The 16,586-nt window shown below is 41.1% G+C and overlaps 1 protein-coding gene across 2 annotated transcripts in view; it reads right to left on the bottom strand.

Moving 5' to 3' along the window:
• Positions 1-7,105: 7,105 nt before the first annotated feature.
• The window catches only part of rnf152 (ring finger protein 152), a 57,802-nt gene continuing 48,321 nt past the window's right edge, over positions 7,106-16,586 (bottom strand). For both annotated transcript variants that reach the window (XM_084747215.1, XM_084747214.1), the window contains one exon: positions 7,106-9,102. In XM_084747215.1, coding sequence (XP_084603341.1) covers positions 8,254-8,892 — 639 coding nt within the window. In that variant the 5' untranslated portion in view covers positions 8,893-9,102 and the 3' untranslated portion in view covers positions 7,106-8,253. The remainder of the gene's footprint in view (positions 9,103-16,586) is intronic.

Genomic DNA, 16,586 nt, shown 5'->3' on the forward strand with positions numbered 1-16,586 from the left:
CTTTAGTTTGGCCCAAGTCCTATCTGTTAACACTGAGGGAGCAGAGCTTATGACCTATACTGCAACCAGCCACCAGGGGGGCAGTTGAAATGCTTGGCTTAAATTTCAGAGAGCTGTCATGTTGTCCACCTTTATATATATCAATGCTTTCAACACATCAATTGGCTGTTGCATAAAAATGCAGTTTATTGAGTAAATGGTATCAAAAATAGGGTTTGATTTCATTCATATCTTCAGTATTAGAGCTTAAATGTTGCTTGAATGTAATATTTTGTCTTCATCCACATCCTAAATCAACTTAAGAGTCATTTAGTTGCTGTTTTGGGGCTTTCAGTTGTGCCACTAATGACTTTTAAAGGTCAAGAACGACATTACAATCCCAGCTTTCATGCCATCATGGACACAGATCCTTGAAAAATAGACATTTGAGAGTGTATTCCTCCACAACAACTGGGCAAAGTCAGTGAAAATCTCCAGAACAGGCTCTAAACTGCTCTTGTGGTGAGACTGTTTTGTCAATAATTGTGGCATTTAGGGAGACTCTCAAAAGACTGTAAGTTTGAGCCCTAAAACAGATAATAGGTGGTTCAGTATTCATCTTTTTGTTCAAATGCAGAACAGCATGAAATCAAGTAATTAGCAGAATGGCTTCAAACCTTTTTTTTTTTTGCAAATGCTGGAAAATAATAATTTCAGATTCACAATGAAACCTGAAAATTCTATCAGCGAGTGCACACTTTTCCAAGGATAATTGATGCACTTGAAGAAAAGAAACTATTCTGTGGTTATTAAAGTAAAGAAGCGGCCATCATTAGGAGCGAATGGAGACGGCTGGTCATGGCTGTGCAGACCGTGATGAGTGCGGCCATCATTAGCGGGCTGCCTGTGAGGAATAGAGGTGTTTTGCTGCAGCAGAGTCGGCTGCAATTGCTCCCCGGGGAGCGTTAATTACCTCCCTCACACTATATCAATAAATATTTGAGGAGAAAAGAGGTTCCTGAGGGTAAACAAAGAGAGCCAAGTTCACTCAACCAAGAAATATTGAGCCCTCAATAAATAAGGCTACAAGAAATGAGCTTTTTTATCTCTTAGCGGAGTCAATAGAGAAAGGAACATTTAAGAGGAGGTTATCTGTGTTTTTCCCAGCAGTTAAATGTCACAGAGTGTTTCTCTACAAGTGGACGTTTATGTTAAAGCTGAAAAAAAAGGTCAGTGAAAACAGAACATTTAATACAAAATAAAGATAGCTGGAATTGTTCAGATTCAGAGCGTTTGCTTTAATAGTTCACCAAAAAAAAACAGCTGCTGCTGCTTGTGTCGCCAGCCGCCGTCGACCTGACACAAACAGGAAACTACAACAGGAACTTCACGGCATTTTACAAACACACAGGCACAGAAATGACAAGCCTCCGTTCTACGCTTCTCTAGTCGACACTCTTTTAGGTTTCTGTAAAAAACGGTTTACGTTTTTCATTAAAAAAAAAAAAAACAATATTACAGAGGATCTGAAGGAGATTCACAGGCAAATGAACAGAAACAGACCTTTCTGTTAAAGAATATTCTGTCTTATCCTTAGTGATTGTTTACTAGAGAATCTTTAATTTAACTGGGAAAAATATGAAAAGCAATAACCCAAACGGCTGGTGTGTAATCTATATAACCTTGTGTATATATCCTTGGTTTTCTGCATGACAGCATTTTACAGTGTTTGCTTCGAAATAATGATGGGATTTTACCGCCTTCAGATCAATAATCTCATATATCAGCAGCACTGTATGGACACTGTAAGGGTGAAAAAAAAAACAAAAAAAAAAGAACAAATGAGGTGCATTTGTTTCTCCACCCTCCCCCCTCTGTTACATCGCATTCATGATGGATTGGCAAGAGGGAAAGGACTAACGAGAGGTTCATTAATCATGACAGGAGTGAACCTGGTGTGTGGATAATCACCAGGAGCATGTTAGGGCTGTTAATGCTGCTTTGAGTTCCTGTTTACTGCAAGAAATCTCACATTTAACCAGTTATTTCAGCTACAGTTAACTCCAACTTTCCTATTTAATTCCTCCAAAAGCTTTGAAACAAAGAAGCTACGTTTTTCTTTTACTGTTTAAGGTTAAATAAGGTTCATAACAGATGGTTTGTTTGCCATGACAATGACCCAGTGACTTGGAGGTCATCTCAGTGGAAGCTGGTTGTGTAAGTCAGATTTCTCCTCCGTTTGGTGTTCTACCATGGACATGTTTGTTTTTATGATCAAGAGACTGCACTGGGTCTTTTATTTTGAAAACTTAGTGGATTCTCTCTGGTGTTTCTGTGACTTCCTGTCCATTCGATCTACTCTGTGCAGACACGGCGCAGCGCCAGGGTTGCCAGATCTGTGTGACAAAACCAGCCCAATGGCAGCTCAAAACCAGGCCAACAGCCAATAACAGCCAAAAAACAGTGTGTCAGTGTTACCAGATGTACAATAATTATCATATTCATACCATAACTTTAACAACTGTACGATACACAATCAATAATTCCAAAAATGTTGTAAAACCGTTTAAGTATCTAACAGTGAAGACACGTAATTAGAGAGACTACATACCCAGAGGTCGCCCAAGTGAGTTTTTCCCTCCAAAGTTAACGTTAGCCGCTGAAGCTGCAAGGCCTCAGTGTTTGCGTAGCGGGGTGTAGTGACAGAACAGCGCGTCTTACTCGTTCTTTAAATTCGCAGCTGATAAAAGCAACAGGAGTCACCAGATAAAACACTTCTAACAGGGGCAGCAAGATTAGTGTCAATGATATATATTGCTGCAAGAAATCGCCTAGCAACCACATCCAGTCATCAGGTCAAATGTAAAATGACTGTGAGCTAAAGAACCATAAAAGAACATAAGAAATATCGAAGATTGTCGCGTTGTGCTGCCTTTAAATGCAACACGTAAGCTTGTTGTTGCAACATGGGAAGTTCTGCACACGATATGTTTGATGTTCAAGTGATTCGGTACCAATTTTGGATTCAGCAGCATCAATTTTTGAATGTTCACTATTTATGAAACTAATGAGCTAATATTTGCTCAACAGAAGTGATCATGTTCTGTGCTACAGTGATCAACTTCACAAGCTGAGAACCCCCAGAACGGCTGCACAGACGGAGTATTAAAGGTCACCCAAATTTATAATTAATCTTTGCACTTTCTTTCACACTTGCTGGCACCTAGCTGTGCAGACAGTGCTGGTTTAATCTGTCCAGATTTTGAAATAAATTTAATTCAAAAGCAACAACTCTTTTTACCCTCTTTCTAACCCTGTTAGTCTGACTGAAATCCTTAGAAACCACAGTGAATAGAGTTCAGTTCCAATGAAATCTGTCTCGGGGGTTTTTTTCACAGGAACGAGAAAGTCCCATAATCCCACAAAGCCCCAGTAGATACAGAAAATAAAACTACCTGCAGTGTCTCTAACGATGTGTCGTGTTTGTGAGATCACTATTGCATGATGAACGGTTAAAACTGTGTGCAGCAGGAAACTCAAAGTACTTTTATTTTTCCTTATTCTTCTTCTACTCTTTTATTTACTTCCCCCAATGGAAACACTGAAAAACAGTGACAGATAATACCTCTTATAATAACATCAAAGATTTCTTGGTACTACTTTCTAATCAGGCACATACTACAAATAAAATTTAGAAAGTATGCCCTATTATAAATTTGCAGTAATGTCTTAAGCCTTCATCAAGATTTCCCCAAAAAATTTATTCATGCACTTTTTATTCTAACTGTGATTTTCTTCATCTCCTGGTTGGTGGCAGAAAACCACTTCAACCTTAAGTGCTGTGAAATTAACAAGCTTTTTTAGAGCCTGCAGAGCGCCGAGCTCGACTCTGAGCTAAAAATATTTCACCTTCCAGCGAAGGAGCGCCGCACTTCAAATGGGCTTTCAGTGGAGTCTCATAGCAACCAGCAGCGCGTCCCACATGGACCAGTTCAGCTGAACCCAACTACGTCTTTCACTGCATCTGCAAAACAAATAGTAGCCCTATTGTACCTAGAATGCTTTCACAATAGAATATTTATGTGCAGAAAGCCCTCAAGCTGCAAAATGATTGTTTTGATTTAAACTATTTAAAGAGACAGTTCGGCTTTTTTGAAGTGGGGTTATATGAGGTACGAGTGTAGGAAGCTAAACAATGTATTACTGTGGGAGGGGTCTGTAGCAAAATGGCTCCACCTAACAAACAAAAACATTATTAGTTAAAGTGCACGCTATATTTAAAATCCACTTTAATTTGCCATCAGACATCATTTTCTGACAGGAAACCTCAGTTATTTGAGGCAAATGTCGCTCTCTCCAAACCAACCAAACTCCACTGACAAAATCAGTAATTCTATCTTGCAGAACACAGGAGTCGCTGGACTACCGCTGCCTCAATCTGTTAGTTTGTTCGCTATTGTCTGACTTCAGTGAATCCAAACTTTACTTTTAAAACACAAAAGTCACACAATAACACAAACAAACTAACCAATGGAGGCAGCGGTAGACCAGCAACTCCCATGTTCTAAAAGGTAAAATTTGTGTTTTTGCAAAGGGAGTCTGATGGCTTTGAAGAGAACGATCTTTGGATATTTTCAACAGCTAAAAAGACAGTCCGACAGCAAAGTAAAACGGTGATAATATCTGGAATGTAGCGTACAATTAAACTGGCATTGATTTTTTTTTAGTGGCTGAAACACGTTACGCAGGCTGTATATTGCTTTGCTTCCTACACCAGAACTCCTGCTGCTTCTCCAAACTGGGGCAGGTAGCTCAAACAACCCCACTTAAAAAACTTGAACTATCCCTTTAAGTCTGATTTAAATGGCCAAATCTACTTTTCTGTAAAGAGGGAAAAAAATCTTTGACTTTCCTTTGGTGAAATCAAGCTGATGTAAGACATCAAATCAAATATAAATAAACAAAAAGCTTGAACAAAATCGATGACAATTTCTGCTTATTTTTTAATAAATTTACTTTTGAGTAGAGAGGAAATCTGAGACTTTGATTTAAGGCGGTAAAATCAGACTGTTACGGAAAAATTCTTGCAATTCACTTGGAAAAATTCACTTTTTTTAAACCTTTAGTGACTGGATTTACTAAGTTTATATGTATTAAATAAGTTTAGCAACTCTTCTTAAGTGAACAAGTGGATATATATGCATTTATATATGACATTTTGGTGCAGTATATAAATCTTTATATACTAAATACCAAAACTTTCTTTGCTTATGTTGTGTCACTGGTGTGTCATAATAATAATAATAATAATAATAATAAAGTGTACTCAACAATTTCTTTTCAAGCAAACACGCAGAACTCCCTAATCTCATATCAGACCCTTAAAGCAAATAAAACATGTCAACAAAAAATAAAGTTATCAGAAAAAAACGAGGAAATTACAATCATTCTGTACATGACGAGGCTGCTGTACAAAAAGAGTTCACCCTGTTTGTGTGTACTGTACACTCCATTGCTTTAACGATACAGTAAACAGACAAATTGCTTGCCTCAACATATAAAAGTGAAAAGAAAGAGAAACATCCATCTCTGCGGATGTGAGAGATATTCAAAAGCAGATAAATCGATACGGTCGTCATTAACTTGGAGCCCTGCAGCGCCCGCCCACTCCTGACCCGTTACTGACCCATTACTCACACACATAAACACACACACCATCGCACCGCCGAGCCCGTATCCACCAGTTTTCTAAATTAAGGAAGGAATTAAGATGAAGGGAGTCGATAGTGTGTGGGCTGCCGGCGAGGGCCTGGCCAAAGCTGGAGAGTTCGTCTTCAGAGGGACCGTGGTGATCTGCAGGTCAGGGTGAAAAGTTGACGGGCGGTTAAACTAGTCGATGAAATGTAACACGCTAAGCATCTGTGGAAAAACATAAAGATGGATGCACCACCAAAGAGAAACAAAGAAGATAAACTAGAAAGCAAAGTACTGCTTTTATCGTCCAATTTCCATTATGTTTGTTTAAAGAAATAGTTTGTATTTAAGCCTACTGCTTTTCTTTTTGAGAGTTTATGCTGCATTCACATGAATTCAGGAAGTTAGCGGATGGACAACACCATCAAGAAAAACAGTCAGACGGAGGTGGCAGGGTGGCAAAATGAAACGCATATAACATGTTTCTATGGTGATGTATATCTTATCAATAATAATCAATAAAGTTATTTTGTCTGTACCTTATGTAATTATTCAAATAAATAGTAATAGTTCTCTCCTTCTGCGAGGAAGCTACGCAACATGCTTTTGTAAATTTTGTCATGGAGGACAGTAAAAGTTAAAATATTATAACTTTGAACAGCAACGTCCTGCACCGTTTCAGATATTCTCTGCAGGCGTCACCTAATTTTACCGTCCTGCTCTGGTTTGCCGTCTCTCCTCTGCTTGAATCCATGTGAATGCAGCATTCATGCAGCATTGATACCAGTCTGATATACAGAGCTAAAGCCAGGATACGATTAGCTTAGGTTAGCTTAGCATAAAGACTGGAAGCAAGGGAAAAAAGCTAGCCTGGCTCTCTTCAAAGTTTAAAAAAGAGAAATTGCATATTCTTACTTTTGTAGCATGTAACATGTAGCATGTAGCATGTAGCACGTAGCACGTTACTCCCTGCCTGGAAGCAGGGGGACCAGCTACCAAAAACATGCCTACATCTACATATTACATGTTTTATCTTGTTTGCTTAACCCATACAAAAGTTTTATGGAGAGTTATGTGCTACTAACATAACCCAAGTAGCATGTAGCACTTCTCAACTTGTTTGTATAATCCTTAAAAGATTAGTAATATCAAAAGTTGTTTAAACGTAAAACAACGATATACAACATGTCACTGTGTGGGCTTTAGAAGTGCTGATAAAATGTCGCGCTTTTAGCATGTGAGAGCCAAGATACTTCCAGTTTATGCTAGGCTAAGCTAATCACCTCCTGCTTGTAATTTTATGTAGCGCACAGACATGAGAGTGGTATTGATCAAATTCTTGGACAGAATGCAAATAAATATATTTCCCAAACTATCAAACTTTTCCTTTTAAATATTTATTCTCTCACCCAATATTTTTCAGACATTACTGTTTTATCGGATAGCGTGTACATTTTCGGCAGCTAGCATCCTGCGGTTTCCAACCTTATTCAAAACACGACAGTGTTCAAATTAATCGACTTGTCTGACCAACAGTCCAAACCATAAATCATAATAAATTATAATTATTGAATTAATAATGAAATAAAACAGAAAAAAATCTCACATTTGAGAGGCTGACAAGAACAAATGCTTAATCTTTTTGCTTGATATATGTCATAAATGATGAATGATTTATTTGCTGACCAATCTCTGAATTGACAAACCATTTCAGTACTAATTCTTTAATAAAGTAACTCTCACTAGTAGCGGCGTTTTTAGTTTCAGCCTGTAATATGCTGGCATGAATGAACGATACAATCTATGTTTTGTTTTTTTTTTGTTTTGTTTTTTGGACAACACTCCCTTTACTAACCACATGGAGCCATCACAGCAACAGTTTGTTCTAAACAGGAACAGGTTGTGCGAAAGAAGAAAAAAAAAAAAAAGAAAAAGGACATGAAAGCTGTGTTGATTTTGAGTTTCCCAGATGATTCGAACGGGGCCAGACGTGGATCCTGCACAGTTAATTCCTGCAGCATCAGAGAACGGAGAGCAGCCAAGTCCGAACTCTTTGTACTGCAGCACCAGCTGGAGACGCCGCACGCGGAGCCGACGCTCGGCTAAACAACACTATGATAACTGATGTACTTCTACAAACCACAGACTAAACAGGCAATCCAACAACTGGGAGTGTGAGTGTCAAAGTCGGTCCTTTGCCAAAAACAAATCAGCTGGCCAAAAACATTTCTGGAGTAATTCCCAAAGCGTTCTTTCAGAGAAAATGGACGGATGGGAACGGCGTGGGATTTTCAGGGCTGGCTGGGTGCAAAGGAAAGTCTTTCTATCTGTATTTCCATTTTAATTTCAGTTTCCCAAACAAATAAAAAATGGGACACAATGGCAGACCGTTTGTGGATCTCCTCCCTGCCCTCTTCTTCTTCTTCTGTTTCTCTCTACGTTGCTCTGTAGTTTCCTTAGACGCCCGTGATGTGAGTTTAGTCCCCTCTCCTCAGCAGAGTCCCGCCCTGAGGAGAGGCAGGGCCAGTTGGGGGGAATCCAGGGGGGGTCCGCGGCAGTCCGAGCAGCCTCCCCCCGCCCTCAGCCGCAGGAGATGACGGTGAAGCGTTTGGAGATGCAAGACATGTTGTGCAGCACGATGCCCAGGAGGAAGAGCAGCACGCACGCCACCAGGATCACCGTGCACACGCCGGACCACGTGGAGCCCTTCCCTCCTCCTCCAACTGGGCCCGTGACTCTTCTCTCGCCCTCGCCACCCTCCAGCCCCACCCCCTCCAGAGCCATACCCAGGCCCAGAGGCTGCTGCTCGGGCACCGTCACCACCGTCACCCCCTTCTGCTGGCCGCCGGGCAGGAAGCGACATCCCAGCTCCCCTGGGAGGCCGAGCGCCCGCTCCTTGGCGACGGGCAGCGGCAGCATGTAGCAGCCATTGCTGGGGAGGCGGATGAAGACGGGTGTGTGCTCGGAGGCATGAGGGATGGCGATGACGGTGATGATGTCCGGGTCGTCCGGGAGCTGAGAGACAGACAGGCCCGGGGGCAGCTTGGTGACGCCGCGGCACCAGGGACAACGAATCTCCTTCTGGCTGCTGCGCATCTGGGTCAAACACACCGAGCAACACGTGTGTCGGCAATCCAGGAGTTTGGGCCGTCGGCGGGGGCTGTAGTAGTTAAAGCAGATCTGGCACTCCAGAATTGAATCCTGGGAAAGAGTCTCCATTGTTTAAAGATTGGTAGGTTGGTCCCGTTTTTATATTCACGAGCAGACAACAGCAGATACTTTTAGAGAAGTCAAACAGGTCCTGTCGAGAGGTTGCACAGCCTCAAGGGAAGCTAAGAAATCACAGCTGGCTCCGACGCCTGATGCTCCACCACCGACCACGTCTTCACAGTGATGTCACAGCTCTCTGGTGGCAACATGGTCATTCATCTGCAACAGAAAAGAAAGCAATGTTGAGACAAACAGGACAGCAGTAAGAGCTCTCTTATTGCAATAAGTTTATATAAATAAAAAAAAAGTTAGTTTAAGAAACACAAAGAAGGAAAATTCTACTCAACATTTTCAAGTTAGTTAAATGTCTAAAGAGATTTTTCACGACTACTAAAAATTTTCACCACTTATTAGGATTAATTAATTTGAGCATTCAGTGTTACACTGTTGACTGTTGTGATGTGATTTTGTCTTTTATGTGCTGCAGAACAGGAACCTGCTGGAAACCAGTTTTAATTGTGTCAGGCACGTTTAATTATAACTGATTGGTATTTATTGTATAATTATAATAAATGAAAATGAGATGAAGACAGAGGCCTGACTGAGGGACATGCAGTGGTCAAGTAAGTCATTGTTATGTACAGCAGACATCGAACACATCAGCCTCCAGCTGACTGCAGTAGGAGGCGAGTTCATGAGACCCTGGTCCTCCGTATCTGTGTTAAGTATGTCTAATTCTTTCAACTGTCTCCTTCAGGCCACAGACTCCATAAACAATTTCCTCCTCCTACTCCTCTTGCATAATCATGTCTACCGTGTTAATCCATGCGGAAGCTGCGATAGTTTACTTTTACAGATGATTAAACCCTGTCAAAATAGCACCGAGGAAACAATGAATACCAAACAGGGCCCTGCCGACTTTATCTTTTATTTTTCGCCCCAAATTGTCAAGTGTGAAAACTGCTGAGGAGGGAAGACGACTAGATTTTTCTTTCTCTGTCTCTCCGCAGAGCTGGTGTCCCCGCGGGCACGACTGTGGGTAGACAGCCAGAGTGAGGAGTGAAGAGACAGATGGAGAGGAAAGCGGTGATAGAAATGGGAAAAAAAGGTGACCACTGATTGCCCTGCAACACCGCACATCTCAGTCCTTTATCAAAAACAAGATCTCAGGCAATTAAACTGCTCATAGCGCCCTGTGGGGACACCGACATGGCAATGACAGATAACAGTGTGCTCACACCAGGTATGCTCGGAGCAGTTTATTCACTCGCAGTCCTTTAGTTTGGTTCATTTGGAGGATAGAGGATGATTCGACCTTGGGGCAGTCGTAAATAACTGCAACAAGACAAGGTTTAGAATTTGAGAGCACTTTATCGAGCTGAAATCCCACATAGATCTGGCTTATCAAACCCGAATCCTTTCAAAAAACATCTCATCGATCGATCCATCAATATCCAGGTCCAGGACGGCATTGCAGCAGACTAAACAAGATAGCCAAGATGCCCTTGTGTATAGTCACGTTGTAACGTTCTCCAGCTCTTCCCAGGGCATCCTGAGGGATTCCTAGGCCACATGGGACATATAATCCCTGCAGCATGTTCTCGGCCTGCCCTGGGGTTTCCTCCTGGTTGACCTGACCAGAACACCTGCTTCAGAGGCATGCAGATCTGATCAGATGTCTGAGGGAACTCAACTGACCTCTTACAGAGCAAAGGAGCAGCAGTTCTTGCTGTGGCGAGTCGTTTTGTTTTCTTCTCTTCAGTCATTTTCATATTGAGACGTTTCCTCTGAAACGTCTGACCCTCAGGTTACACGTTATTCACTAACTTTTGCAGTTTCTTTGTTTTAGCATGTCTTTCAATTCCACTGCTGACGCTGTTAAAATGACAGATTTTCCTTCAGGAATCTCTCTGCTTTCATGAATGAACACTTCCTAACACATGGAGCAGGAAGTGCAGCCGTATATGGTACTATCGGGGCTTTAATTATGCTAATTTACAAGTCTCATGCACACACTCAAATGGATAATTCTCTGAAGTTACTAGCATTGAATCTTACGTGGCGTGTTTGTACGAGCCCTTTGTACAAAAAAACGTAAGACAAATTTAAGATAAGAATACGAAAATGTTCTTGCATGATTCCCAATGACTTGGTCCATTTATTATTAGCACTAGCTTAACAAATACAAATCCAATACTCCTAAACTGAAATTTAAACTTATTGTGAACCAAACCAGGATGCTTGATGAAGGTGATATGTTCACCTGAGACTGCAGAGTTTCATGAGACAGACGGTCAAACACTTCCAGGACGGTAAAGAAAATCTGGTGTTCTGACACCCTAAAACGCTTCAGCTCAGTCTGTACTGCAGCCAATCCTCCCCAGTCTGTTAAACTCTACAGTCAAGTCAACTGATCCGTGGTCATCAGCATCATCCTCTCCAGCCTCATGTATGTCTCCTTCAGCAGCACCACCAGCACCCCTCCTCCCCCCGCCTGGTCCGGAGGCCAGACCCTCCCGCTCCTCCTCCTCCTCCCGCCTCCTCGCTCTGCGCTCCCCGGCTGACCCAGTTTCTTCCACACCGTCACCGAGTCGAAGTCGAGGAAAAGTGCAGAGAAATCCTGGCAGTTTAATGGAGAAGTGTGCAGAGAGAGGAGGGATACGAGCGCAGGAGGCAGAGAAAGAAACCTGCCCTTGAGGGGGCGAGACAGCCCAGGGTATTAGTGAATCCTTTTCCCAAAGATAAGGATTAGCTTTGATCTGACATAAATGCTTTGTGGCTCAATATTCCCATACACCCAGTCACTTCTCTCTGCTGCCTTCCATCTTCCTGCTTCCCTTCTGACTGAGAAGCTTTCCCTCCTCTACTTTACATCAATTCTTCATACTTTTCACAACAAATTTCTCACTTTTTCCACAGCTGCCTTTTCACTCATTTTCTACATGACGAGCACGACAATAAAACAAAAACACAGCAAAATTAGCCACAGCAATTATTAAACCACAGGAGGGTTTTTCTTGCACATGGAAAGTAGCGCTGCAAGTAACGATTAGTTTCATCATAGATCAATGTGGAATATTTTCTTGATTAATCGATTAGTCGTTTGGTCCATAAAATGCTGGAAAACGTTCTCAAATGTATTGTTTTACCGGCAACCCCAAAAAGCATGTCGTAAAAAAATATTTAAGCTGATAAATTGATTATCAAAATAGTTTGGATGTATAGTATTGCACCTCTAATGAGAAAAATAATTTCTGATGTTTTAAAGACAAATTTTGTGCGTTTTTGAGTCCAGTCCATTTAAAACGTGAGATGTCGAGATGGCACACACTGATTTTGAAGTGATTATGAAGAATTCTGTAGGAGGGCTTCATTAAAATAAAACACGTGGAAAATCACCAAAAGTGACCACGAAATTCAAAATGGCCGAATTCCTGTTGGGTTTAGGCGAGCGGTCCAAAAGACTTTTTTTGTGCGTCTGGGTATGATACATGTTTATACAAATTTTTTGTGCATATCGGTAAACGTGCTGGGAGGGCTGCTTCTTAGACCAGCAAATATTAAAAACTTAGCCATTTTTCCCTTAAAAAAATGATGAAGTGATAAACAAAATAGTTGCTGTTTCATTCTCTACCATTTAATTTAACAATCTATTGACTTGTAGCAGATCTATTCTGTGTAGATCACAAACCACATCAGTCTCATTAAGTCTTATTTACAGTTTTCCTTTCATTGCTGCTCTCAACATCAACTCTCCTCAGCCTCGATGACACAGTAGTCACTCGGATGGAGGAGATCATCCGAGGCGGCGATGAAAACAACGGCCACGCAGCGTCACCCCTCTCTGAAACTGAAGAAAATAACAGGTCTGCTCTCGAGGAGGAGCGCTCTGAGGTCATGAAACAACAGCGAGGAGCTCGAGGAGCAACGCCGGCTGCGACTTAACAATATGATTTATCGGTTGAACTGAGCTGTAACCAGGGCAACCTCGCTTTCTGGGTAACGGCTCAGTTTGTGACCCATTTTCTATCACACCTACAGAGACACAACAAAGCTGGAGAAGCTTTAAACGACAGATCCCGAGGAGACAAACGTGGACAGGAATCAGAAAGTTTAGGATTTGGTTTTTGCTTCTATCTGCTCTATTTTTGTCCGAGCGTGACTCTAGTAGTGTTTCTGTGGCGTCACCGAGGGAGCAGGGAAGGACGTATGATTTAGTAATGATGCAGAGTGACCGAGCGCCGGCCTCCACCACCCCAACATGCCTGTGGTCCACTGGGAGTAACCAAACAGAATACACGCACACACACACACACACACACACACACACACACACACACACACACACACTGAGGGCTGCAAAGAACCACACACACACACATTATACACACACACACACACACACACACACTCCCTCAGGGCCTCCACACACAATCAGCCGAGGAGAAAGTGCACTCGTCCTCGCAGACAGAAGTTAAAAATAACCGCCACAGCCAGAAGTACACACACGCACACACACACACACACACACACACACACACACAGCTCCACCCAGCTCCACATAATAAAGTACCTGGGAGCAGCAGGGGGAGGAGGGGAGGGAGGAGGAGGAGGTGGGATGCGAACAGCATGGAGGAGAAACGTGTTAATCTGAAAACCCTGAGGTGGTTTGAGCCGGTGAAATGTCAGCGAGATGATGATGTAACCGTTCATATGACGTGCGCGCACGCTGGTTCATTACAGGACGTGTGTTCACATTGAGTAGGTGCAGAACGGCTACCTGAAATATATACCAAACATTTTGAGTATTAAATTATTTACAGATTTTTTTCTCAGTAACAATAACAGATTGCAATTAGATTTATTCAGTCATTTAATTATGTGTCACTAGTTCTGTGGAAGCACCACTAGTATCCTATTGCAAATATGCATAAATTTTTTTTTATAATTGGTGAAGAATTCTGCGATTTGTAAGGCCACAGTAACCTTTGACCATTGAAATGTAAGCAGTTTATTCTCGAGTCCAAATGGAGATTTGCACCACATTCTTGAGATGTGGAGTTCACAAGAATAAAATGACCCAAAAACATAATCCTGCAGAATGGGAATCTTTATTTATTTATTTATTTATTTTTTTATTTTTTTTTTTTGGAGGAGGAGGAGGGCGGGTGGGAGTCATTCTTCTGGGATTGGGGTGGGACAGGAGTATTTTTGTGGGAGTGAAAATCCACCCTGTAAGTTGGACATTTGGATGCAGCCCCTCTCTGGTGATAATAATAAATTCGTCTTTGGCACGTTGCTGCACATTCACAACTACATTTCATTTAAATCTGTTGGCAAGCATCTGATATATCCTAACTAACCACCAAACAGACAAACAAATAAAAATGACTGAAATCTCAGTGGCAGCAGTAAAAAATCCCGTCTGGACTGATGCCCACGGTCACTTGTTTCTATGTGAGATATGAATCTATCAGAATTAAAGCCGTCACTCATCTCTTCTCTAGAATACCATCCTTTATTCTCCAAGCTATCTGACAGGAGCAAACACATTTTTCCTATCTTACTTTCAAATATGGCAGAAACACAGAAACTAAACGGCTCCATTTGGAGTCGGTCCACTCGATTTGTGGCTCTCCGGCTTCATATTTCTAATGAATTCCATTAAGCTGCGATGGACATTCACTCATTTCAAATGACAGATAAATGCATTGTGCTGTGATGCAGGTGTTGCATATGTTGAATTTATGCTAATTGCTTGTCAGTCTAAAGTATGAGATTGATCTTAATATTCTTGTTTTTTTACCAATAATGAAAACATTTCATTACTGACAGAGGAGGGAAGTAACTAAGTACAAATACTTTGTTACTGTACCTAAGAGTTTTCAGGCATCTGTACTTTAGTTTTTTTATTTTTATGCCAACTTTTTACTTTTAACCTCTACATTTTAACAAAAATATCTGTTCTTTCTGTTCCTCATATTTTTTCAAAACCTGTTAGTTTAGTTTTGATGCATTTGAGGGGAATTATTGATTATTTTTATTTTGCATCATTGTGAGTCGTCTTCCAAACATCAGGACTGATTTCAACCTGAAACGGAAACGGTGCAAAAGACAAATGAAAAACAACACAAGAGCCATAACAAGATGAAGAAGAAGAAAACAATGAAAAAGACACAACAAGACAGAAATGACATGATTAGGAAAAATAGATGTACCAAGACAAACCACTTAAAAGACAAAGCAAGATGAGAAAAAAAAGGCATAACTAACAAAATATACGAAACAAGACAAACCACTTGTTGTGGTGCAGCAAGACAAAAAAAAAAGACATGAAAAACATGACTAGACAAAAAAGATGTGAAAGATGTGACGAGATAATGTAACAAGAACTTGTGATGCACCGATTGTGATTCCGATTCTGATTTCTGATTTTTTTTTTAAGGGTCTGACCTGCCACTTCCAGTTTTGTCTGATTCTGATTTTCAGTTTTTCTGAGAACTTTAGCTGACAGAAAACACAGACATTAAGATTTTCTCCAAAACTGCCAGCTGTGACCGATGCTGTTGTGGCTGTGACGTTACTGTCCGTGTCGCTGCATGCAGGACATGACCACTGTCCTGAGCACGTGTGTCAATTGAACCGGTACAGAATCAGATACATGATGCTGACTGGTAAATAAAACCACCTCTGCAGATAAATGCATCGTGCTCTGCTGTAGGTTGTATATTATTGAATTTATGCTAATTGCTAATTGTCACATATGGAGTATGTGAAAGTATGAAACTGATCTTAATAGTCTTGTTTTTTTAATCTGTGATGGAAACATTTCATTAGTGAATAAAGCCGACAGAGCAGTTGATTAATTCTGATATTTTTCATCCATGGGATTTTTGCAGGAACATTAATGTTACAGTAGAAACAAACATGTCAGATCAAATGTGTTTTTTCCCTCTAAGTCTTGACTGTGGGCAGTGAGCTGAGCAGACATTTGCATACAGTTGGTGTGCTGATTTCTCACCCACACATCAAGCTTTGGACGGGAGTCAACATCTCTCCCAGAATGCATTTAACAGCTGAAGTAGTCGTGCAGGAGCCACTGAGACTAAAGGGCAACAGCAGCTCCGTCGCTGAGCAGCCGGCTGCTTTTAACGCTCCACAGTCCGCCTGACTGAGTGTGTGTGTTAATCCAGAACTCATCAATTAACTGAAACTGCAGCTCATTTTTCATATACGTTTAATGTTAACTGCACAGGCGAGAAGGACAGAGAACAGGCTGTCCTTGACTGAGGTTACAGTGAGTAGTATGGATATATGTGTGCTACTATACTTCTTCAAAAGGAGCTGTTTAAAGATTAAGTCTTTGTTTTAGGGTTATGTTTAGAGTTAAGTTTAGGAAAAAGAGGGGGATTTGGCATATAATTGTGGGTTAGGGGTTAAAGAAAGCAAGAAAATCATAGCAGTACTGTAACCAAATTCAATTAATCTGAATGAGTCACTGCCAAAAGAAATATCTCCAAATCTTTGGCATAAATTTGCATGAATCCTTCTGTGAGTTAAACTTTTTTGACATTCAAAATATGCTGTAACTAACTGACTTGACAAAATGGTGAAGGCTAGCATAGCATTTTAGCTGTGTTGCACTGCAAACTTTTATTTGACCGCTTCTGTCGAGTATAAACTGCTCCGCAAATAGTTTGCAA

The sequence above is a fragment of the Lutjanus erythropterus genome, chromosome 21 (genome assembly GCF_056507025.1).
Source record: "Lutjanus erythropterus isolate fLutEry1 chromosome 21, fLutEry1.hap2, whole genome shotgun sequence".
Lineage (NCBI taxonomy): Eukaryota > Metazoa > Chordata > Actinopteri > Lutjaniformes > Lutjanidae > Lutjanus > Lutjanus erythropterus.